General features: G+C 46.1%; 1 protein-coding gene across 6 annotated transcripts in view; it reads right to left on the bottom strand.

Moving 5' to 3' along the window:
* Window positions 1-360: 360 nt before the first annotated feature.
* The window catches only part of NECTIN1 (nectin cell adhesion molecule 1), a 161,025-nt gene continuing 135,637 nt past the window's right edge, over window positions 361-25,748 (bottom strand). For 2 of the 6 annotated variants that reach the window (XM_072979261.2, XM_078379724.1), the window contains 5 exons: window positions 23,381-23,528; window positions 22,233-22,323; window positions 21,743-21,856; window positions 14,664-14,852; window positions 361-2,922 (listed from right to left, as the gene is read on the bottom strand). In XM_072979261.2, coding sequence (XP_072835362.2) covers window positions 14,709-14,852; window positions 21,743-21,856; window positions 22,233-22,323; window positions 23,381-23,528 — 497 coding nt within the window. In that variant the 3' untranslated portion in view covers window positions 361-2,922; window positions 14,664-14,708. Of the gene's footprint in view, window positions 2,923-14,663; window positions 14,853-21,742; window positions 21,857-22,192; window positions 22,324-23,380; window positions 23,529-25,748 lie in introns of all 6 variants that reach the window. The other 4 variants (XM_072979258.2, XM_072979259.2, XM_072979260.2 and 1 more) reach the window with 3 other exon arrangements.

Raw genomic sequence — 25,748 nt, 5'->3', positions numbered from 1 at the left:
CTGGGCAATGCCTATTGTTTCAGAGACTCTTTAATACCTTCACAAATCTCTCTAGCTTACTAGATATTATTATTATGGGCCCTCAAGTTGCTTCCAACTGCTGAGTGAGTTTGCATGGCCAAGCATGGATTTGAATTCAATAGACCTCACTGGTTCTCATCTCTAGTTTAGGACACACCATACGGGTGCATATCTCAATGGCTTTGAATAGACACACTTCCTTGTGGTACACACAGAAGGCAGAAGAACTGCAGCCATCCTAGCTTGCATACAGTGTCAGGAAGAAAAAAGAATTGCCTAGTTCTGGGACCAAAGAAGATAACACAACAGGATACAAACAGCCAGACAAGATAACTGGAATGACTTAAATCACTTAGGATTTAATGAGGAGGGGGTCATATATTTAAAGTGCTAACATATTTTCATAACCCTCTTTCCCCAACCCCATAGGAACATTCCATGCTGTGGCTCACATTGGCTTCACGACAGCAATAAACGCTTCAACCGTCTTTGGGCGAGGAAAACATAAACAAAAAAACACATTTCTTCCTTGACATCACTCTGTGGATCTTAGGGGTTGGGCAGGAAGAACACCAACAGCACCATTTAGTCTGATATTCATGTTCCCTTAGATGGCTGACCCACGTCCTGCCTCAGACAGGAGGTGATACCGCAGCTTCAGGCAACCCTGTTCTCAACCCAAAGGAAGCTGTGGGTTTGTGGTCAAAGGAAGTGCTGCCATCTTGCTTTGGGTTTGGTTCTCGTTGGCTTTTCTTTTCATTTTTTTTAGCTTGCAGGACATGACTGAGGTAGTGTGAACACAGCTTAGTTTGCGTGTAAATGTGGGGATGAGGAAGCTAAACTTTAAGATGCCGGGGGGCGGGGGTGGGGAGAGACTTAGGGTGAGGTGAAATCGTGAGGATCCAAAGTGCATGGAAATACACAGGGATCCAAAGTGCATCAAGCGCTAATTAGCCTTCTCCAGACAAATGTAGAAAAATAAACATTGATTCCTCTAGGTCGTGACAGCTTCTACTGCATCACTTGCAAGTCTTCTCCATCACGTGGGACACTTCAGACTGGGCTGGAGCTTATTTGGAGAGAGTGCCCTTTGACCCGATATCCTTCTGGCTCATTGGCCAAAAGACACCCAAATCTCATCCCAAACAAGATGGGAAGACAATCTCAACTACAGACAAACTTGTTTACAAAGATGCGCCAGTTGCTCAAGTCCTCCAGGCTGGACTCTGATTCATCTTGGCTTATCTTCACCCTTGTCACTCTCTTCTTGAAGCCTTCTTGAGCCTCACCATCTTCATCCCCCCCTCAAGTCCCCCACTGCATACACTTCTATTGCTTACAGACAAAGGAGGGAGACCAAGTTCCTTCTTGGTAACACTCAGGAATTCAGAAATTATACATACAACCTTACAACCACCCGTTCTTCAAAAATATCCATGTGCAGTCCACAATCGGTATGAATAAAACCAACACCAAAGCTGAAAAGGCCAAATTCTGGCTTGGCTTTCATCCTTCATTAACAGCGAGAAGGTTGTAACCTGAAAGTATGATTAGTTCCTACCTGCCTGAGAATTCCCAATCCAAAATGTGCATAGCAAAACCGAGAGCTTGTGAGTTTATTTTGGCCTACCCAACAAAAACAACAAAAAAGTTCTAATAGGTACACCCTGTCCTTTCTAATTTAGGGCTTTCCCTTTTTGGTCCTGGATTAAAGGAATGGCTTCTTTGAATCCATGTGTGCTACCATCCTATAAAGTCCATCGATGCATTGAACGTCCCTTGGATTTGAACAGATAGAGGTGGGAGCAGTGTGGAAATGAGAGGACCATGGACCATTTTTCTTCATATGGATGTCCACCAGAACTTTCTCTGTGACACTCTTTGGATCCTGTCCCACTCACCTGTGTGATGCTGTGTTGCATTTTCTCTAAATGGGGACCACATTTCTATGAGTGAAGGAGATGGGTACAGATTCTGTTCCCCCAAAATTTGACCCTTCTTCAAGGAATGCTTAACCACAGGTCAGGTGTCAGCAAGCAGTGTGTAAGGATCACCGGATGTTCAGCCGTAGTGCAAATGACATAGATAAGGAAAGAGATGGTGGACCTATGAGTCGGTCTGACACATTCCATTCAGCAGAAGGATGTGGTGTGCACAAAGAGATTAACAAAGTCTTTCTAGGATGGAAGGAAGATCAAGAGGGTCAAAATCAGTAGGACATTATGAGGGGAAAGGAAAGAAGAATCAATGAAAGATCAGGGATGGTTTTGCCACATGGGTCAAAAGAGGAATGTTCCTTCACAAACAAGGCAGAAGCTTATGGCACAATCCTATGCATGTTAAAATAGACATGAACTCCACTGTGTTAAGTGCGGTTTACTTCCTTCCTATTGCATGTATTTAGAACTGAGCCTTCATCTAACCACGGAAAGTACAAACACACCAAAACTTGTCAACAACAACAACAAGGTAAAATAAGCAATGGGGTGGCACTGTCGTACAGCATTCACCCAAACAGGCAGACACACATAGACACACACACACCCTCGAAGATTCCCATTGATGGGGAAGCGGTGAACTGGTCAAAAGGCCTTGGGTGTTGTGTGACCAAGTTGAAGATGTGTGAAGGCTTCTCTTTCTTCTCCTCTGTCTCCTCTGGCTTGGTTGTGGGTGGTTCTTTTAAACATATTGTTCCTTGGGACAGATGTATGGAGCCCTGGATCCTGGAGGTGGGCAACAGAAGGAAGTGCTGGTATGCTTAGATGAGTAGGCATCTTTTGGGAGATATGAGTAGGGGCTATAAACATAAGGTATTTTCATCAGATACTGGTTTTCGTGCGAGTTGTGGCAGGTCAGGTAATCACCCGCATCCGGTATCTCTGAGTGACACTTTCTAAAGTTCTGCAGGGGAGAGACAGAAAAGGAGTAAATAGAAAAGGACGGCAGAAAGAAAAGCAAATAGGAAACAAACAAACAAAAAAGGATTCCGTATCATTGCAAAACCATTTCCAACCTGTCCTACACCATGTAGATCGCCGCAAGCACAAAGGGCAATATTATCATTGCTGCAAGTAACGTTTGCTCCTTAGAAGCTGGAGACCTGCTATTTCTAAGGATTTACAAAATCATTGAATCATAGAGTTGGAAGGGGCTTCTAAGGCCATCAAGCCCAACCCCCTGCTCAAGGCAGGAAGCCAAATTAAAGCAGATCGGACAGAGGGTGGTCTAATTTTCTCTTGAATGATTCCAGTACGACAGCTCTTACCACCTCCTAAGGTTGTTGGTTCCATTGTCGTACTGCTCTAACAGTTTTTCCTGATATTCAGCCTGAATCTGGTTTTCTGCAGCTTGAGCCCATTGTTATGTGTCCTGCACTTTGGGATGATGAAAAACAGATCCTGCTCCTCCTCTGTATGACAACTTTTCAAGTATTTGAAAAAAAAAATGCAATCCTCTTTCCATGTCTTTTTTTCCCTCAAGGCTAAACAGCCCCAGTTCTTTCCATCTTTCCTCACAAAGTTTGGTTTCCAGCCTCCTGATCATCCTTGTTGCCCTCCTCTGAACTGGCTCCAGTTTGTTGGCATCCTTCTTCAAGTGGGGTGTCCAGAACTGGACACAGGACTCGAGATGAGGCCTAACCAGGGCTGAACGGAAGGGGACTGAGGGCCGAGGAAGAACATTCAAGAGAGAACATTTCTAAATCACCATTGATGTGTAGCAATTCCAGAAGAAGAGATTCTGAACAAGAGAAAGTCCTTCTTGAGCGGTGTCAGATGTGTGTTTATTTCCCCAGACAATTCAGTTTTAAAAGCTCATTTCAGTGTTTTCTGGACCTCAGGTCTTGAAATTGCTGGTTTGATCTTGACCGGGGACTGGGCGTAATGGGTTAGGTTCAAGCCATTAACGTTTTAGAATTGTTATTTTGCATTAACAGGGAGACAATCCAGCGGACGCATCTAAAGAATCATTCTTGGGAAACACTGTGTTTTTTTAACCTTTTAATGTCAATTTCAAAATATTATTTTGCCAAAGTCCAGGTGCATACCCCCCGGCTAATGCAAAAGCAACAAGTTGCAGCTTAGTGAGTTAGCCGATCATTTTATTTGTCAACCCTGATCTTGATGCCATTTAACTTGTTTTTATGTCTGATTTGGACATCTTCCATATCATGATTCTTTTCTTTCTTTCCCTATATACCACTCAGAGAACATATTGTTAACGAGTGCCCCCAAAATGCTACCAATAGTGCCTTTAAATAAATGGAAGGCTGGGATTTATTGCTACAAGATGGGGTTGAACTCGTTAACACAGCCAAGATGAGCTTCCTGTTGAGTGTATATATAGTGACAAACTCACCTCCTAGATGATACTGCCTTGCCATCACCCATCTGTCAAGACATTTCTGCTGCTTCCTCCACCTAAGTTTGTTGACTCCTTTCTAACCACTTGATCCAAACTCAACCCTGGAGCAAATGTCAAACCTGCACGTCTTATCTAATGGCCTTGATTTTGTCTGTTCTATCCCTTGCAAGATTTGATCAGAATATTTCAGGAGGTGGGTTGCTGTCATGAAGAGGTGGCCTAGCTTTTAACTTGTTTTAAAAAGGACATCCATGTAAAGCATCCTGCATGGGAAAAACATCTGCATAATTCCCCATGAGGCTACACGATTTCTGAGAAGAAATTCAGTAGAACAAATCCTCCCACTTTGGCACCTGACATGTCCAAGGTGTACAGCATCTTCTAGGGCTCTTGGTGGATTGTAGCATGGGTGAAAAAAGAGATCTGGGTTCAAGACCACCTGGCCTGGAAGCTTCACTAGATGAATCCAATTACTGTAATGCAATAAAGTTGAAGCAACTCCATCTACAACAATCTTTTCCCAGGAGAGAATTGATAACAGGTTCAGGAGGTCTGTGGCCAAGGAGACATCCTCCATCAAGATAAAGTGTTGGACCACAGCAAACCTATGTTTGGTGCTTAAATTAAAATGAGTTTTCTTGCCTGATTAAAAAGACATGGTCTGTAGGAAAACACCGCCCTAGTAAAAATTACTTAGCTGAACTAGCCAGACCATTGAATCAATGGCCAAACGGCAGATCAAGATTTATGGTCCAATTGAACCAAGGTATCTACTTTAATTAGGACTACCAGGTGGATTTATGTCCTTCTTAGCACACATTTTTGGGGTTGCCTGGAAAAAAAAGATCTTCCTGGATGCTCACTCAACAGCAGACAAATGGCTTAGAGCTCTCACTTTTCCCAAAGAGGGCATGCTCTAAATTTAGACACTAAACAAGGAACTGTTCCCTAACCTTTCGCTTACATCCGTTCTTCTGTTCTATCCTCCTTTGTAAATGGCTCTCCATGGGAAGACCTGGACTATAATAGCAAAGTATAGTTTGCAAACGGTTTCGCTTATGCAAAAGGCAGATTGGCTACAAACCAAGACATTCATTCAAAGCCGCCCTACTAGAGGCACCGTTTTCTACAGCCAATGGCGGTCAATGGTCCAACCCTTTGGTAGCGGCTGAACATGCACTCTCCCACATGCATCCTTCATGCTCATCCCCTCCTGTTCCGATTTGACACCGTGCAGCTCCAGGAAAGTGAAAACAGCACAAGAAAGATGAGAGAACAAGAGGGACAGGAAAGGAAAAGGGAGCAATGCGCTCTCTATGCAAGGGGAAAAGGAGGTTTCCACTTTGCTATTGCGAGGCAAGCTCAGGAGAAGTTAACACCACACTTTGGAGAAGTGAAAAATAGGGGCATGCACCGTCTTTGCAAAAAACAGGCCACCCCAGGAGTGCTTGTTTGATTTAAGGGCTGACAGCAGGCATGGAGCAAAGAGCCTCTGGTTGTCTCCAAGGTAGAGCGATATAATTACAGCTCATTGGGATTCCAGTGGGCATTGGTGCGGGTTAAAGAGCTGTAGAGGAAGCTGAGGAAAGGAGACCTTGAAAATAATGCACCAGTAGGAGATTGAGCTGCTGGCACCAAAAGATAAATCAAACGACAGCTCCACCGTCCAACAAAGCCCAAACTCTTCCATGGACACCCTTAGGGAGGGCTCAGACTGATTTCGGTTCTAAGCCTAGATTCTTTAACTTCATTGAAAACATTACTTTATTAGGATTGAATGCATGCATGACTTCTGGATGAATGCCTGTAGTAAGCATTTTGAGTAGCTAGGTCACAATCATTACCACATTACGATCTGTTTTTCCCCCTTATTCTGGTTGGTTCCCCCCACACTTTTTTTTAAACTTATGGTGGTGTAAATACCACTACCTGTTGTTTTGGGTGCTTCCCCCCACCCTAAAATGAAGATCTGGAAAGAAACAAACCATGTCATAGATGTTGGTAAGAAGGCCAGAATGTCCGCTAAAGGCTGCCAAACCATTTTCATCCCCTTAATTTTGTCTGAAGGAAGAGCATAATGATGCCGTTTCTGAGGTCTCTGCTAGAGCATCATTCTCTCTTTGGAGAAGTTTTGGAAATAGGAAAAAAAAAAGGTGAGGGAGGGTAATGTTTCTTGTGGGCTTCTGCATGTCCTTCAGAGAGTGGAGAGAAGGTAGAGTTGGGTGACCATTTGAAGATAATGTGGTGGATGGACATCATGGCATGGGATTCTGTTCTGCAGAGAATCTGATGACAATTATGACCAAGGCACCTTCACCCAGATGCTATCAATGATCCACAGTGGACAGCAATGAGCTGATAATTACATGTGTGACTGCCCCACGCCAGAGCGGTGAAATGGACACAACAGGACTTCAGTTGGTATGGACCTCCACCTGAAACAGGAGCACCACCAGTTACTTTAATACTTTAGGACTTTTCTCGGTGGAGCATTTCCGCCCTTTGCCACTGATAGGTTTTGTATCTTCCCTTTCAGCTAGATGATGCAAGGTTTGACCTGATGTGATCTCTGCCTTTTCCCTCTAGTTTTCTGTGCATGCATGTGTGTGGTGTGTGCTTTCTTTATGAGACCGTTGGGCTGCTTATTTTTTAAAAAATCTCATTCTGGGATTTGTTTGGAGGTAGCAGATTTTACCGCTACGGTCTTTCCTATGCCGATTTCAGAGCCTCTGGACTGGAGGTTTATTTTTAATTAGCACACCATGTAAGCATTTTATCAGAATACATATTGAAGCTCCAGCAGGAAAATTGATTTCTAGCCAGGAGTTTAAACATTGCCCAAAGGAGGGTGGCTTCTTGAGACATCTCTGTTTAAAATGCAGTGCGGATATGAATTCCAGTAAATTGCATGAGCAGCAATGCGAAATTGGGATCAAGGGCAGGTGGTGGGACTTTGACCCACCTAGACCAGCCCTCGATGGAGAAAAGAGAGATATACTGGGTTGGTTTTCTGCCATTGTTCCTGTTTTCCTTGACTTCTTAACTCATGCCCCATTTCCTGCCTTGGTCTCCTCTTCTGACCTCCACGGAAACCCTTTTGAGGACTATTCACATAGCCTGAGTTGTCTTTTGTCAGTGAAATAGCCTGAAGGAATAGGAGGGTCGTTGGGTTCGGGGAGTCCTCAGAATCTGATATCTCCGGAACCCTAAATGACTGCCATCCTTGTACTTCTGCCCCCTCAATGGGCTTCCTTTTTGGTCCATTCGGCTGTCACTTGGCAACCGCAGTGAAAACATTGGACGTGCCTGTCGCAGGCCAGCCTTGGAGATGGCTTCAGAAAGGTCTAGACCTGTCTTCCAGGTTGCAATCTGGCGGCTCTCGCCTGAACCGCCAGAGCTGAGGGGAAAGCTCTCTCTCGCCATCTGCTTTTGTCCACCGTCCAGTTTCTGGAGCTGAGCTGCTCCCTGTCGGAGGCCCTTGATTGGTTTCCAAGAGAAAGTGGAAAGACGAGGAAAGGAGAAGCTGTGTTTATTAAAATGTCTGCCAGCCTGTGTGCCCTCCTTCTTGCCAGTCCCTCCACGAACCTCCTGCAGCCTCATTTACCTTTTAACAAAAGTTTGAAATTAAATTAAGGGTAATGAGCTAATTAAATTTAACTGGCACCGGTGTCTCTTCCCTTCCCTGTTCTTTTTTTAATCCTTTCCTTCCTCCCCTTCTGCTCTCGCCCTTTATCTCCAAAAAGCGATTCCCACACAAGGCTCAATTACCTCGTTGCTATTATTATTTTTTTAATGGAATGTCAAAAGATGCAGGCCCTTTCTTAACAAGTTGGCAGATTCAGATTTAAAAGGCCTTCATTTGACAGGTTTGCACATGTTCAGGTTGAGGAGCCCCACACCCCCATCACCAATCCACGACGGCTCCTGTGCATTTAAATAACTGTGCGAAAATGCACCAGGAGAAGGTTTTCCCAGCCGAAGACATCATGCAAGAGGAAGGGAAGAAACAAGCCGCTCTGAATCTTAGCTAGCTGTTGAGAGGGAACAGTTGGCCACTTGAATTGCCTATGGAGGGAAAAATTTAAAAACTCCAGATTAACTCTTCTTGTTTGGAGTGAATGTGACACTGGAAAGCTCTTGCCTAGACCAAACACCTATCTTAAAAAGCCTCACAAAATTTTTATCTTCCTTTCTGTGTAATTGTTCCATAAGGTGGAAAGCAACTCCCCTCCACTAGCTAGCTTCTGAAAAAGGAGACAATACAACCTCGCTTGTAGTTATATAGCAGCCATTGGCACATGATTGGCTGTCCGAGCAGATCACCTGACTGGCCCAGGAGGATTGTGGGATGTGATGTCAGTATCCCAGATTGACCTGCCTGTAGTTCTCCCTTTGGACCAGTAGGGGAGGATGAAACGCAGCCATAGATAAGCCTGGGGTTGAACCCCATTATTCTCCGTCACTGGGGAAATAAATGATTTTTTCACCCAAATAAATACCTTTTCTTCCATCTTTTCTGAATCCTGGGTAAGCGGTGCACTCCTTTTCTGGTGTCTGGAGTTTCTCTGCCCCGCAAGGATAGGAAACTCTCAAAAGGGCGGAATGAAAATCTCTAAAAGCGGCCCTAAGAGAAGATTAACGCTCCTGTTTTTGCAGAACACGCTTCAGCTGGGAAATTTCACTGCAAGGAGATTACATTTTTTCAAAGAGCCATCTGACTGGCTTTATTTCTTACTTCAGAAGAACTGGGAGGGTTCCCAAATGTGGATTTTGCAGGATTACCATCCTTTCGCTCACAATAAAAATCACCCACCTCTGGAATCATAATAATAAAAAGCGAGACCTCCCAAAATGGATTAGGGGGGGATCTCATCTCATCTGTTTCACGAGGGGCAAATTCCCAGAGTGCAGGGAGAAATGCCAAGAATGGGGGAAGGGGGAAATTGAGGTGGGGGGGAAGTGTGTTTTAGGCTCTTCGTGGCTGTTCGTGCTGGCAAACAGGCAAATAGCACAAATATTTGTCAGGATCAGTAACATGAAGGTTGTTTTCAAGAAGCTCATGAAATCTCTCGGTGGCATCTCTTTCTATTTGATCAAATGGAGCAACAGATTGCTCCAGAAATCAGTTCATTCCTTCCCCCAGATTTGAGCATTGCAAGTCAACAGTCATCTGCTCGGCGACCTTGATCTTGCATTTACACCAGCAGTTTGGAATTGGGAACAGAACTGTTGACACATGGAGGAGACACACCTCGTTGTGGCCCTGCATGATGTCCCTGGTCTGGACAAGGCAGCTTCCATCCAGCTTCTGCTGAAGGAAGACAGGCAATTCCACCCAATGGCTCCATCAGATTGATTGGATCACCCAGCTCTTCCTGAGGTGACATCAATCAATAAAGAGCGTAGCAAGTTTTACTACTTTCGGATAAAAATAGGTTTTTATGAACTACAGCTGGCACAATCCACCAGCCAGCATGCCTTGTGGAAAGCTGAACACTGGTTAATTTTTTCCCGTCTCTTTGCATGACTCACTAAGCTCTAGGCTTGCTTTGTTCTCATCGGAAGATCAAGAACCAAAAAGGACCACCAATGAGATTGGATTCCACCCTCCTTGTTAGGCACAACTGCCTTACAAATAGAGATGGGCACGAACCGGTTCGTCCCAGTGGCCCAATCAGCCCCCACAAGGTCCACCGTGATAGTTTCCTGCACCTCTTCGACTGATCTTCCAGTCCTGGCAACAGCTCAGGCTTCTCTGCCCCGCCCCTCTGGGCTGATCTGCCACTCAAGAGAAAAGGGCGGGGCAGAGAAGTCTGTGCTCTTGCTCGTGACTGGGAGATTGGCCAAAGAGGTGTGTAGGGGGGGGGGAAGCAAGCTGGGCCTGGCGAATGGCTGATGGGCTAAGGAGGTGGGGGAAAGGAGCAGCAGCACCTGTGCTGGTGCCTTTGTGAACTGGGACAAACTGGGACGAACCAGTTTGTGCCCATCTCTGCTTACAAACACTTACATGCAGCTCACCTGGGAGAAAGACATAAATTAGAAGGTTTTGAAGCTCAGCTAGGCCTAGTTTTGCCCAAGCTTCCTGCTCAGAAAAAAAGCTCCCAGCTTGCACTGGGCCAGGAACAGGAAACGTGAGCAGAGCTAGGCCTAGCTAAGGCTCAAAGCCTTCCAGTTTAGTCCTTTCCCCCCAAGTGCCTCACATTTAGGTGTCTGTAAGGTGCCTGCAAAGTAAGTAGAGCTCCCAGAATGGAGCATTATGGTATCTGTAATACAGAAAATAATAATAATAAAAAACCACCCCTACTATCTGGCACCTGTTTATTTATTGAGCACATGTACCAACTTTCTGCATAGGTTGCAACGGGATACACGGAACGTGTGCCTTAAGAATCAGTGGCAAAGCTTGGAAAGGTGAACTTTTTGGACAACAACTCCCAGCATGCACCAGCCAGCACAACCATGTTCAGAGCTCTGAATCCTGTCCCACGGAATACCGGCTGCTTGAGTGGGAAAGGGTTGGAGGACAACACAGGAAAGCCCATGATCTGATTTGCTCCTGAGAGTCCTGAAATCACCTGGCTATCCCACTGCCAGAAGGAGGATATAGGGATGACCCAACGAGATTGTTCTTCTAGTCTCACTACCTTGTTCCCTTCCAAGCTCTAGAACCAGAGGATGGGAAAAGTACAAAAAGTCAGACAATCCACCTGGTGGGTGAGTGGTTTCTAAAAGCTGTAATTAGTTTTTTTTAAGTGACTTTATCGACTTCTGATGTCTGCCAGGAAGGGGCAAAAGAAAAGAAAAAGAAAACTTACTGTCCACTCTCGCTCGTTACGTCTACGAAGACCTTGATCCTCATCCTGAAAGCAGGACGCAGGCGAGATATCACAAAACAGAGAAGTTACTTTTGCTCCACTGGAGTTGGGCTGGCAGCAGACCTACAGGTATGGGTCTCTTTCTAACACACTCTCAGCAGGCTCTACTGGCATAGCAGGGTCATAAAAGGGGGGCTACAGGCAGGGAGAGAGGCCCACCCAGCTGATGTGACCCTACTTGGTTCCCTCTTTGTTCTTGCTCCGAGGAGAGAGGGCCCCACAAAGCAAACCGTTCCCCTTTCCTCCACCAGCCTCGAACTAGCCCTCCTTGAAAAATCCACTGCAGCTAGGATTTGGAAAGATGCCCTTCTAATTCCCCACCCCACCTCCAAAAAACACCCAGTGTCATCTATGAAAACACTTTTGGGTCGCCTTCCAAACTGATGTGTGAACATGGAGTGGAGATGGTGACTTCGTTCCTCTTAATGTCCTACCAGACTCCAATATTGCTAGCCAACGTTGGTTACATTAGGATCCCCGTATCCACAGGGGATTGGTTTCAAGCCCCCCACAGATGCTGAAAAATGTGGATTCTAGCAAACGCTATTGCAATAGCGAATGCTATATACATAGTCTGATCTTGAGCTCCCTCTAGTGGGTGACAACATCACAGAAATATATTTCTGTAGCAAACGTTATACATAGCATGCTCTTTGGCTCCCACTAGTGGCCAGATCTGGTAACATCACCTTTGGCAATATTTTAATATTTTAAATATTTTATTCAATGAATCAGTGGATACTGACCCCGTGGATACACAGGCACCACTGTATATTCAGCTTGCCTTTAAAGGGGGAAAATTGGTGCATGGGTGTTAGTCCGTTTGGATCAAAACACCTTCAGGACTAAAATATGTTCTTTGGAAGAAGCTGTCATGGGGGGGTTGGTCAACCACAAAAACCTATGGCTAATAAAAAATAATACGTTGTGTGGCTCTTTGTGATTCCTGTCTTTAACTCCAGCTTGAGCAGGAGAACTGGTTGGAGGCAGAGCAGGCCAGCCCATGGAAATAAAGCTTGCTCAATATCAGGCAGATCAAGGAGCTATCAGAGGCAGAGGAGCCATGGCTTGAGAAATGAATGGCAGCAGAGTCAAACAGCTGCCTTCTCAAAACAGGGGAGAAGGCAGTGTTTCTTGAGGCAGGGCTTCCCCTAGCCCTGCAGGCCAGTCTGAAATAATGTGTTGAGGAGGGTGGTTAGTAAATCCAGTTTCAGTTTCTGTCCAAAATTCACCAAAGGTCTCCATGGCGCTGCAGCTATTTTAAAGACCAGGCTTGGGTTGCTTTTTCAAAGTCTGCACTAAAACTTGGAGTCGATTCATAGTCTCTGTGGAATTGGACTCGCCAGCCACCCTTGTTGCAGTACATGGAGGAGTGGGGCCATGCTTTCAGTTCCCCTCATTGAGATCTGCCTTCTTACAGGTAGAACTTCTTTCCTGGGTGGACCAACGTAATTCCAACCAAATCTAGGGTGCTGCTGCTTTATTTTAAACTTCTGTTGCAGAATTCCACCAGAAATGAGGAATTCCTTTTCCCTGTTCCCTCATCTTCCCTGTTCCTTCAAAAGCAAAGAGTACTCAAGTTTTCAAGGGTATACCAAAGTTCTCAGCCTTTATTCTTACACATATGTTGGACTTCAGCCCCCATGCTCCCCAGAATGGCCATAGCAGCATGACCAACTGTGATGGGGGTTGTAGTCCAGTCTATCTGAAGGGTCCCAGACTGTAGAACACGGTAAATATAGTGGTTCTGCCTTCTCCTAGACAAGTGGTGAATTTTTTAAAAAAAACAAATTGTGGTTGCTAAGATTTTGACAAACTAAGGCTATCACCTTATGATTTCCCCCCTTTTTAATAATCACATGAGTTTCAGTGGACTAATTACTCCCATTAAAAAAAAATCTGCCTTCCTTTTCATAGAACATGTCTTTCTTTGCCATAAATCAAATAAATAAATTAAATAACTGACAAAATATTTTGAATAGTGATAATTGAAAACACACATAGCCTTGTTTTTAGAGACTAGATGTTCATGTCATAACTGACTCCACCGCCTCCCCTTTCTCTTTCAGATAATATTTTTTTTAGTACTTGCACCCAAAATGTACAATACTTTCATCAAACTTAATTCTTTTTTTTTTTTTTTTTGTAAAGCAAATAACTGCCTGATTTATCAGGAGCATCTTTCGCATCAATCAGAACATATTTAGTACTAATATTTACATTCAACTTTGTGATATATATGACCTCCCGGGTTTTCTCTCTTTGGGATATATGTGATCCCACACATGCAAAATTTGCCCACCTTTCCAATATTTGAAATGTTGAAGCTTTCAGATTTCATTCAGAGTATTTAAATACAGAGGAGCACTTAATAATCTGGAGGGCTTATAAATCATGCAGATAAAGCAAGTTCACCATATTACCGCCTGTCATTCTAGAATGTCAATAGCCAGCAATGCCTGCAACCAAGCATGCTATGAAAAAAAAAATCCCAATTAAGACAGGATTTCTGAGGTTTCAAAGCAAATTCCAAGCAAGAATCATTGTTTCATGAAAATTCCTTTCCGGTAGCTGCTGGGCATTCTGCTGGGAAAGCCGCATCAACCACTTGCATGGATGCTCCTCCCTCATGTTCAAAGTCCTTCGCCCTTCTCGCCTTGACTCTCCAGCTAGCACCGGTGGTTGAAGAAACAGAGAACCTTCAACCTCAAATGTCTTTCTGGCTCCCTCTAGTCCAGCCCTTGGTTAAGCCAAATGTGCATACTGACCCATCTTCCTTGCATGCCCTCTTATATAGTTCAGACCTTCAAAAAAGTTGGCCAAGGAAAATGAGGACGACAGAGTGGGAAACACTCTCAACTACATTCTTCGGTGGTCTTCCCAACATCAGCCTCTCTCTTTCTGGCCATTTGTCCCAACATCCTTTCACTCTGGGTATAGAGGCTGATTGGGAAACCCAGCCTCCTCCTTCTCTGACCCATTGTCCTCCGCTCTTAAGAAAGCTTCAGCACAAGTCCCCCCCCCCCAATACTTCTTTGCCTGGAAAGGTGAAGAAGCTTTCTCTTCAAGGCAATGCTCCCGCTTCCCAGCCCTCTCTTCTCCTCTCTTCCACTGTCCAAAGCCAAACAAGCCATGCTGTTGTGAGCTACATGCATGAAGCATGAGGCAAAGCCAGTGTCCGGAGTTGCTGGCTTTGAGCGCCAAAGGGGAAACCATCCGTTACAAGGAGCATGCACGCCCATGGCAGGGAAAAGCAGGAAGCGGAGAGGAAAGTCTGGAAACACAGGGAACATTGATTTCCCCCAAGGTTTTGCCAGGGAAGGCAGGGAGGACAGGACAGGAAGAGACAGACAAAAACAAGGGGAGAAAGTCATTGGAAAAACAGTGCTTTGATTGTTTGTGTACCTTGAGGCCAGAATCTGAGGGGGGAAAGGCCTACAGTGTCATGCGTTAGCATAAGTTAGCCTGGATGGTTGCGTACTCGACAAGGTCTCCGCCAGCATGGATGGAAGTCCTTGGGCTGGGCGACGTCGCCAGAGCGGAGGTGTCCAACTCTGCGTATTGGACGTCGGAGTCCTTGCTGTTGCTCGGGTTCTGGAGATGAGAGAGCGGCAAGGCATGGAAACGTCGGAAGAGAGGTGGGCGGAATGGAAGGAGGGAAGAAGGTGACCAAGACGCAGGACAGAGGTGGGTGATGTGAGGAGACACAAAGGTGGGGAGAGGTGGGATGCACACACACACACACACACACACACACACACATTAACAGGTATCGACGGAGCACACAACCGATGGAGTCGTGCCACAAAACAGAAAAAGTAAAGTAAAAGAAAGAAAGAAAGAAAGAAAGAAAGAAAGAAAGAAAGAAAGAAAGAAAGAAAGAAAGAAAGAAAGAAAGAAAGAAAGAAAGAAAGAAAGAAAGAAAGAAAGAAAGAAAGAAAGAAAGAGACAGAGAGGGGGTGGGGAGGCAGGTGGGGGAGAGGGAGTGAAGAAGACAATCAAGAACAATAGTGGGAAAGAGATAAAAACAGGTTTAAAATGAACAATACAACTGGCAACTCACATCATACTCAAGATCTGAAAGTCTGCCTGATAACCATTACTGTTGTTCATAGATCCCATGTCTAATTTGCCCATGGTTTTGTGAGCACCACAACCCCCCTCCTGCAGAGCTGGGTGAAGTGAACCCAATCCACTTCGGGGTTTCTGGTTGTGACAGACTTGAGTGTAACACTCAAATTCTGCCCCATTTTTTTCTTTTTGTTGTTTAGTTGTTAAGTCATGTCCGACTCTTCGTGACCCCATGGACCAGAGCACACCAGGCCCTCCTGCCTTCCACTGCCTCCCGGAGCTTGGTCAAACTCATGCTGGTTGCTTTGATGACACTGTCCAACCATTTTGTCCTCTGTCATCCCCTTCCCCTATTGCCTTCACACTTTCCCAACATCAGGGTCTTTTCCAGGGTCTTTTCTTAAAATAGTTCTAAACAGAGGAAGATAGTGGAGAAGGAAACAGGTAGCCTGCTGTTTTTGGAAGGAAGCAGATGTGTATGCCTGCCTGTGTAAATGCACATGTGTGTATATTTCTTGAAACATGCAAACATATAACCCCTACAAAGAATGTTACTGATTGTATATTGTTTTCCAGATGTTTTCCAAAGGTCAAACGTGGTGGACTTGTCTCCTTCTCAAGACCCTACTGATGAATCTGTGGCAAAGTCATAGAGCAGATCCACGTTACGCATACTGATTGTTACACCGTTTGTGGTTCTTCCCAAAGCAGAGATGGGCATGAACCACCGACTCTGCCAGTTTGTGCTGGTTTGTTTCCTGGCCAAACAGCTGTCTGGTGGTTCCCAGCCTTGCGTCCTCCAGCAGGTGGACACTCAGAGGCAGCACCCCCTGACTTCCCTTCCCCACCTCCTCTGGGCACTGCCTCTGGGTGTGTGCCCACTGGAGGACTGGGAACTGATGAACACATGTCTATCTGGGAAACAAACTGGCAGGAACTGCTGAAACCACCAGTTAAAGCCCATCTCTATTCCAAAATATCATGCCAAGTAAAGGTGCCTTCTGCTCTTCCTTTGTACTAGATAACACCACCCCACCTTGAAAACCAGAATGGGCAAAGCTGGGCTGACCTGAAAGGTCAAGGAGCTGTTCTAGCGAAGGCTGCTGATGCCGGTTTCATGGGGGCAGTATGAGTTTTGGGCCCTTGCAGCTATCCAAGAACCTGGCCTGTTTGGGGTCTCAGATTCAGGACCTTGGACAGTGCATGCAAACTGAAGCCTGTTTTAGATGACTCTCTCCCCTCCCATCAATGGGGAGTCACTAGCCTCCAGATGTTTGCACCTTGTAAGGTGAGGGTGGGGCAGCTGACTGTGACCAACGGGGCTTCTTCCTCCTCATCTTTAAGACTGGGAAGTTTAGACTGCATCGTTGGTGCTGGTTGCAAATAAAATAAAATAAATCACTCATGCTCCTGATGTGTCTCCCATTCACGACGCAGCCATCCCCCCGCCTTGCGATCATCTGTCTCCAGACCCGTCGCTGTTCTCCCATTGGTTGAGCTTCCACCTTGCTGCAGAGATTATGCAAAAGGCATTTCATTCCAGAGTAGCTCCCTTCTCTTTCAGAATGGTGCACAGCCGTTTACCAGCTGTGGGGAAGCCATTCAAGGAAGTTTATGGCTCCATAACAAGCACTTCAAAGCATGTTGCTAGGAGGGCTGATTTGGAAAGTAATGGCCTCTCACGGCACATGTGACATCCTGGACTTCTCTCTCTGTCACACTCTCTTTTCTGTGGGAAAGAGGGATGCTTCTGCCCTGTGCCTTGACTACAGACTCTTCCACCTTGATGGCACAGGTTTCCAAGGCAGTCAGAAATGCATTGGGAAAGCTCTTCCCTGTGCTGAAGTGCCAGGGACAGCCCCAGATGTTTTGCTGCCTGAAGCCAAGGACAAAATAGCATCCCCTCTATCTATCCCCTCAGTTCCAACTATCTGGGCCAGTGATGAAATCTTACTTCAGCGTGGGGACAACATTATGTGAGGACATCTCAGAGCAGAAAGGTGCCTTTGGCAGTGCAGGTCAGATCATGGGCAAGCATGTTTGGTTTTCTATCCATTCCACCCATATTTGCTTCTCATCCTTATATTGGGTTGCAAAATGGGGGTCTCTCTCTCTCTCTCTCTCTCTCTCTCTCTCTCTCTCACACACACACACACACACACACACACACACACGTACGTTCCATGGACATTTCCGCATATTTCAATATACTCTTTCCTATATTTTTACAGACATGTAGCTTAATGTACGCACTTTGTGCAATTTTCCCAGTGACAAAAGCATATTTGTGCCCAAGTCCTGCATTTGGAGGTGTCTACGTTGATTCCTGCACAGTTTGAAAAGGGCAGGAAAACCAACACCACAAAGAATCTTCCACTTGCACCTTCTTCCCAGGGATTCAAAACAGAAAGATATGCTAATTTCTTTAAGATGCTCTCTTCTTGGCTGTTCTTAAGGACCTCCTGCCTCACAGCACCCAATGTTAGGTGGAGCCCTTGGGCAGAAGTAGCACAAACTCCACCTGTTGAATTTCAGCCTGTCATGGAGCCATTTGAAGGCGCAAGAAGGCCAAGGGGGGGGGAAGGCAAAAGAATCTGTAGCAGTAGGTCATAGCTATTCTTTGGGCCCACTTTGGAATACCTTGTTCCATCAGGGGTTGCCTCCACCCAAAAAGGAGCCATATTTATCTGAGTCCTTGGTATGGACTAAAATTATGGGGGCTGAGGGCCAGTACATTGGGCTCAAGGTTATATTGCAGCAGGTTCTAGGGGCCTGACCAACCAACCAACCAACCAACCAACCAACCAACCAACCAACCAACCAACCAACCAACCAACCAACCAACCAACCAACCAACCAACCAACCAACCAACCAACCAACCAACCAACCAACCAACCAACCAACCAAGTGGTCAGATGGGCAGAACAAATTGGAAAATGTCCCAGCTTCCTTCCTTCATAATGTCCTCTAAACATATTTCCCCTCCGCCAGCTTTGTCTGGATTGAAGAGAAAGGATGCACAGCTATCTCTGCTTTCGTCAAGGAGTTTTAAAAAGCTGTGGCATATATTGTCACCTTCCCTCAGGTGCTCTGCCAAGGGTAGGGAGGTGCATTGCCCAAGTATGAAAGAGCAAGAATAGTTGATAATAATCCTTCCTCCCAAAGCAACCTCCTGACTTCACAACACAGGATCTGACAACTGAGTTGCAAGTACCTGTTGCTGTCAGGGAAACTGATTCATCATCTGTCTTCTTTCCCTGATCAGAAGGAAAGAAGGCAAGTGGTTGGGAAAGGCCTGAGCTGAGGGTTTTGGTGTCCAATTAGAAGAGGACACCACAGGAAGATGGAGACCAACTCTGTAATCATCTTGATTCTGGCAGAAGATGTGTTTTTTCCTCTCTTCTTTTTATCATCGTTGTATATTTTCCTTTCAAACAGATTTTGATGCTTGGCTGGCTTCTAGCTGAGGTGAACCCAGAGCCTGAGGGAAAAAGTTACTTTTCCTGAGCTTAGAAAACTTACCAGCTCAGTGAGAAAGATAAAATTTCAATACCTCTGAAAGCTTTAGATTTGAATCCATGTAGTTGTTTCACCACTAGGATCAGCTGGAGGTTTGGGTTGCTAAGCAGGGACTGGCCTGGCTATTCCTTGGATGGGAGACTGCCAGCGAACACCAGAAGTCTTCAGGTGGGGCCAGGATGGGATCCTGCTGCAAACTCCAGGGAGCCTTCTCTAATCAGGCAATAAGAGGCAAGTGACTCCAAATGGTGCCAGGGTGAAGGGTCTTCTTCAGATCTTCATCCGAACTTTGCATAACCTGTCCCAAGCTCCCAGCCCTTATCTCTCTCCCTTGCCACCAAACCTGGGAATGTCAACTCACTCCTGGGTGTGTGAGATCATCACCCTAAGGACCAAGTACACATTTACACGTCCTTGGACTAAATCTCATTTCTTTTTCAAATGAGGAGACAGTTTTTGGGGAAATACAACAAGGTGACTCTTCTTCTTCTTTAGCATTCCTATCACACATTTTAAAGTGTGCCATGATCTTTGCTTCTAAGCTGCAGTCCTTACAACAAGGCTGTAAAGAACGCCCAAGCTGTGTTTTCCCAAGAGAGCTGTGATGTTCTGGTCTCCATGCCTGCTTCTTTTTTCCCATTTTCTCTTCTCTCCCCCATTCAGTCTCACCTCTACTCCCCAGGTGTCATTTCCTTAAGCTTTTTCTAGCAAATGCACCCAAAACTTCAGCTGTAATGCAGACCGCACTGGGATGTGGCTTCCCAGGGCGATCTGTTATTGGCAGGGTGTAAGGGTGAGTAGAACAGGGGTGTAATCCCACACTTCTCTTATTCTCCTGACCAGGAACCAGGAAGCACTGTGTTTCTCTCCTCAGCTGCAAAATAGCAGGAGGATTTCTCCCAAGAGACACTTAAGTCATTCTCACAAATCCAGAAACCATGAGACAGCCTTTACGTGTGAGGGCAAATTATGTGCATGTTCTCAATTGTATAAAACCATGACAGCTGCCTCTTCTCCAAGTGGGCTTGTGAAAGTCAAAAGCCTCAGATAGGTTGCTTGTGTCTTTTTCATCAATCAGCCAGTCCTTTTGTACTTGTCGTCTGCATGTGTGCTGCTCTTCCAAAGCAGCATTGCCCGTCCTGGGGTGCAGATGGGCTGGGTTTAAGGGCTGGTCTTAGCAGTACCCAATCCCTTCCTCAAGGTACTTAGCCAGTCTTGAATGCTGAATGTCACAGATCTGCCAAGCATCCAGGCACTCTCCCTCTTACAGATTGCTCTGCCAAGCCCATCTCCGGCTGTGAAAAGCAGCAGCCTCACCTCTCCTGTTCTATATTCACCTCCCTTCTCCTGCTCACCCCTCGGCGAAACAGGCTTTTGCTTTGACTGACCCCCACCCCCCTTAATCTCCCTGCTGTTCCTCCTGCCTTACATTATCATCTTCCTGTTCAGAGCTGAAACTGATTCATACAAAACAAGGTATTTTTTTAAAAGCAAAAGCAAAAAAGGAGCACTGTCCTCATTTAGCAGTCAAGCACTGGCACACTCCAGTTGGCAGATAACCCATCTGCTGCCAGAGGACTCTCCCCCCCCCCTTTCTCTCCTTTCTTTCCTTTCTCTCTCTCCCCTCCCTGTGCAAATGTCTTCCCAGCCTAGGGCACTGCTTACTGTCGAGCATCGCTCTGCCCTGCTGTTGCCTTATAGCTAAATGTCTCCCCGGGGCCCTCAAACACAGCCTTCCTCCTCGCCGGTCCTTGCTGTTTTCAAAGAAAATCTTGCCAACCATCAGAGGTTTTGCTGGCCATCTTGCAAAATGCACAGTGCAATGATCAGTAGGGAGAATGCAGAGCAGTGTTTTTTTTTGGGGGGGGAAGGTCTAGGGTAGCCCTTTAGGGGTTCCCAGTACCATTCCATCTGTACCCCCAAATAACCAACAAACCCTTGGGGTTGGTTCTCCTTGGTTACACATATCTGTTATTTCTCCCAGGCTCAAAGAGAGGCATACTGAATAACGCCCATCCTGTTAAAGATCCCCATCTTATATATTCTTGGAGAGGCTCATGGGACACACCGACATGGAAGAAACCACCCTGATGCAATGAGAAAGGATCCCCGGAGCCCAGATGTGTGGCAAAAGGTATTGCTAACATTGCTGTTTTATTCTTTCCACTAGCTTCGCGCACAGCTGGTTTACAGGAGGCTTGCCTTCCCATTTGTCTCCACAACGATCTTGCAAGGTGGGCTTAGCTAAATGGGGGGTGGTGGTGGCTGATGAGAGATTTCATTTGGATCTTCCAGTTTGAAACCCAGAGTTTGGATTATTACACTGGATGGCTTTATATCGTTAAGTAGACTGCTGGTTGCTATATACATGCTATGGAGGCTGAGATACCATAGTAGAGAGGAAAATGTGATGTTCAGTGTGCTTCATTTGCAGATTGACTGAAACTTTAATAATCTGCTTCATCTGTATAATCATGCAAATCAGGCTACCTGGAACTGGAACACTGGAATACGTCAGTGCTGAGCTGAGGGGATACAATGCAGACCACCTGGTATATATAGCACTCTTCTTCAACACATCACTGGGTGGCTGCCGAATTCTGTCCCATCTTAGGGCCGGCCTTGTAGCTCACCTGGGAGATGGGTCCCAGCCACTGCGGGAGGAAGTGTGTCCCTCCAGTGGATTAACAGTGAACTGACCCCTGTTTAGTGACTACCTACAGGCATGGAACGAAGGCCCTGCTTGGAAAAGTTACCTTTTAGGATCCCAATGCCCAGAAACGATCTGCCAGCATGGGGACTGTAGTCCAGAAAGGCCAGTTTTCCAAGCTCAAAGGAGGGTTAGATGTGGAGATAGATGAAGACCAAGTCTCCTTGTGCCCTCAGTCCTTACCATTTTCTCAGGGTTCGGGGCAGGTTCAGTGGCAGCCATGTCGTAGTAAGGGGGTTGTGGCGGCAACTTCTGGATCTCCTCCTCTGGCTCTTTCATGTTGTCCAAGTGCACAACCTGTAGTGGGTGAGATAAGCAAAGTTCAAGAGGTCATCTAAGTGCAAAGATAAATCTGTGAGCATGAGACAAGCCAGAGAGAACAATGCCTGCCCACCTGTTCCCCTACAGAAGAAGACACAGTCATGAGAGAGGGAGTCACCAGAGTGGATGTGGCTGTCCAAGGTCCGCAGATGACCATGTGGGGCCTCCAGATTTTAGGAAGTTGGCTATTTCCTGTCTAAGTGAATGGATTGTCCTGGGAAACAAGAATCTACTTTGCTTCATCCTCAATCTATTTGGCAACCTGAAAGAAGGAAGCCAACATGGCTCCAACAAATGAACGCTGAATCCTACCTCTGGCTGGGGTGCAGAAGCCCAGTGATGGGAGAGGTACCTGGATATCTTCAGCCGTCAGGTGACTTTTCATCTCTTGCTTCCTCTTGGGTGGTGGAGGAGCCGGCTTGTGGGAGGGGGGAAGGTCAATGCTGTAGGAAAAAAGAAGAAGGGGTCAGCTGGGTAGACAGCCGGGATGTTGGCAAGGGTTAGGGTCCGAATGCGAGTCTTTGGTACCAAGACCCAAATCCCGATGAAAAATAAGGTTTTTCCCCAGAAAAAAGGGAGATGTTCGGTGGGTTCTGAGTTGTCAGCCAAGTCCATGCCATTGGGGGGGGGGACTTTGAGCTGAGTTGCCAGTGTGACTTAAGTTGAACTTGAGAGCAAGTCCCATGACTCAAGTCCTCTCCCTGGTTGACATCAGAGAATGGATGCCTGCTTAAAACCTCATCCATGAAATGACAGATCTGGTCTTATGACTCAATCCTGTGCACTCCCACGATGCCATTAAGCATTCCTGGAGCCTCAGCAATGAACATGTCCTTGTGTAAGGACAGTTGAGCCAAGATATGTGCACCAGCAGTGCATCAATAATGGGTGGAGTCAGGCTTGAGTGCCGAAGGGCAGTGAATGCACCAAAATGGGTTGTGCCATCTTTTTCTACAATAGTGGCTTTTTAGGCCATCAAGTCTCTCGAGGGAGGAGTGAGAGATGGGGGACAGGCAGCTAGAGAAAGAGTGAAATAAATGTTTGCATTCCCTCTGGAGGTAGATTTTTTCTTAATGGACTGGATAGCCTAGTCGAAAAGGGGGAAATGAGATGAAAGCTTGCAAACCTGGGACAGGGAGATGGGAAAATGATTTGCCACTTAAATGACTTCAAAGCCAATGAGAAGAAAGGAAGGGACAGAGCCGGCCAAACTGATTTCTCTGTGCTGGGTGTGCATTGCCTGTATCCCATAGATAGGAGCTTTAGGCAGCTCTTGACTTGAATCTTCGGAGACCAGCACCATGGACAGCTCACTCTCCCCTCCTTTAGTTATTGGGCTGCTGAGCACAGTCTTGCAACACAAAGAGGGCCCACCTGATAATGCTGTGTGCAACCGGTAATAATGTGTGCAATGGGTAGCTGTCACCCCCATGGAATCATAAATGTGATTCTTCTCCTTGCTTTGCAACAAATTTGTGGCAGGGTGTTAAGAGTACTCACAGGTCATTGTCGGCTTCCGTGCGGCTCTTTTGCTGCCGTCTGTAAATGACGAAGACAGTAGCAGCGACACCGACAATGAGAATAGCAGCGATCACCACACCCAGGATTCCGAAAATGCCCCCCACCCCTCTTTGGGGCAATGGCTTATCTGCAAGAAGGAAGAAGAAAAGGCGTGAGGCCACAACTACTACCCCTACTTCTTGGTCTGCACCACCGTTTAAGAACAAACCAGACAAGCAAGAATGAGTCCACAGGAAGGTAACTAAAAAGGTAAAGGGTTCTGGTAAGTTGAGGAAATTGGCTAGGTTTAGTCTGGAGAAGATAAGATTGAGAAGTGGTTCATTTTCAAGAAGTTGAAGACCTTTGAAGGGCTGCCCTGATGAAGATGGAGCAAGGTGGTTGTCTCTGGTTCTAGCGGGAGAGACCTAAACAAAAGCAAGTCACAATAGCAAAATGGAGAGTCTAAGAAAACACAGGGAAGCATTTCCTGATAGTTAGACCTGAAATAAACGTCTGTGGAAAATGGTGGACTCTTCTTTATGGGCGTGTATGTGTGTTAAATGGGGACTGGGTGGCTACCAGCCATGGATGTCATACCTGTAGATTTCTTGCATTGGTAGGAGTTAGACTACATGACCCCTGGTACAGCCTTCCGACTCTACAATTTGTTGATTCCAACTGTGAAGCAATTCTTGCCTTATTTGTACAATGAGTTGAGGTGAACAGGTGAACCCTCAACCCTGCATAGTACAACCTTCTCCTGGGTCTTTTTCTTTTCCTGGTGATCAGGATCTTTTTGGGAAAAGATCAACACTCCGTAGTAAGGCACCTGAGTGTGTGCAAAATGCCCTAGACTCATCTGGCATCTGTAAAGTGGCCTGAAACCTGTTGCAAATTGGGATATAGGCAACCCTAAATTAAGGGGACCAGGGATCAAATCTGTGGAGTAGTAAATTGGCTTGTAGAAGTTAAATTTTGGGATTGAAATAGCCACTATCCCTGGGCAATTTCTGTACAATTCAGACTAAAACCCAAAGCGCTCTTCTTCTTCTGTGAAGTCCAAGTCACCAGACTCCACTGTGATCCCTCCAAGATTTCCTAGTGTCTTAACCAGCCCAACCCTTTCTTGGTTGCTACCTTGCATGCATGGATCTGGATGCTTCTCAGAATCCTTCCCTGTTGATAGATCTTTCTTGCTCTTCAAATCCCTCCTCCGAATTCTACCTTTTACCCCAAGTGATCTGCATAACTTCTCACAGAAATATGGATTTCTCACAATGCACACACGCAGAAACCTTTGTCAAGGGATAATGACGAACCTGCTACAAATTGCAACAACAATGACAACAATGACAACAAACCTAGTGTTGGAGAGCTACCAGATCCTTGGCAGCATCAGTTTGATCCAGAAGAGACAGATCACTTTGCTACGGAACTAGAATAGATTCTTGGCCAAACTGGTGTTTAGTAGAGGCGAATGGCAAATGCCTTTGGAAAAACAACCGTAGAGACCAAGTGTCATGCAGAAACAACACGGGCCTTGTATCGGGTCTACTTTTCGCCTTTGGGGATGTGGGATGCCTGACAGAGCATTTGTTTAGCTGGAAAACCTCAACAAGATTCTACTGCCAGGCCCTTCTCCTGTCACGCCAGGGTGCCACTCAACACACCCAACACCAACTCTCTAGCGCCCAGACTCTGCCTGTTGTATGTCTTTGTCTTGTCAGCCTGTCATCTCTGTTGTGTTTGCTTGTCTGTGTAGAGTTGTTTTATTCCCCTTGCCCTGATGTACTCGCATGCTTTCTCCTCCTCCTCCTCCTCCTCTTCGTCTTCGTCTTCATTTTCTTCTTCTAAAAAGCTCCCTGCCGAGTGATAAATGGGGCTTTCCATGCCTTTATTATAGAGAAGAGTTTCTTCCTGAGAGCCACAGGGGCCACCGGCTCGGTTGGGAGGGGAGCACCTTGTGGGGAACATTTTGTCTCTCTAGGACAATCGGGAGGTGAGCTGCTAGGTGGACCTCAAAGAGTCCCGCCAAGGCTTGTGGTTTCTCCATGCTGCATCAAACTATGGGCCAGTTCACGCGTGCTTGTTTGTGGCCTGATAAGGACAGCACCGGGGTGGTGGTGGTGGTGTTTGCGTGCATGAACAGGCTGTGTTACTCTTTGAACTTTTGTACTGTTCCATCTCTCTCATTTCTATCAGGAGAATCCATTCACACATTTCAGACTTGCTTTCTACCACCAGGGGGGTAAAAGGTGGGAGAACAGTTCATGCCAATTCAAAATGAAGGCCTGAAAAAAGAGGAGAGAGGAAAGGGAAATAAATAAATAGAAAACTAGCACATGTGGGAGGAAGGTCATGGGCCTCC

Source organism: Pogona vitticeps, chromosome 8 (assembly GCF_051106095.1).
Source record: "Pogona vitticeps strain Pit_001003342236 chromosome 8, PviZW2.1, whole genome shotgun sequence".
NCBI classification, from domain to species: Eukaryota; Metazoa; Chordata; class Lepidosauria; order Squamata; family Agamidae; genus Pogona; species Pogona vitticeps.
The sequence above is the reverse complement of the archived record's forward strand: the minus strand, read 5'-3'. Positions and strand labels throughout refer to the sequence as shown.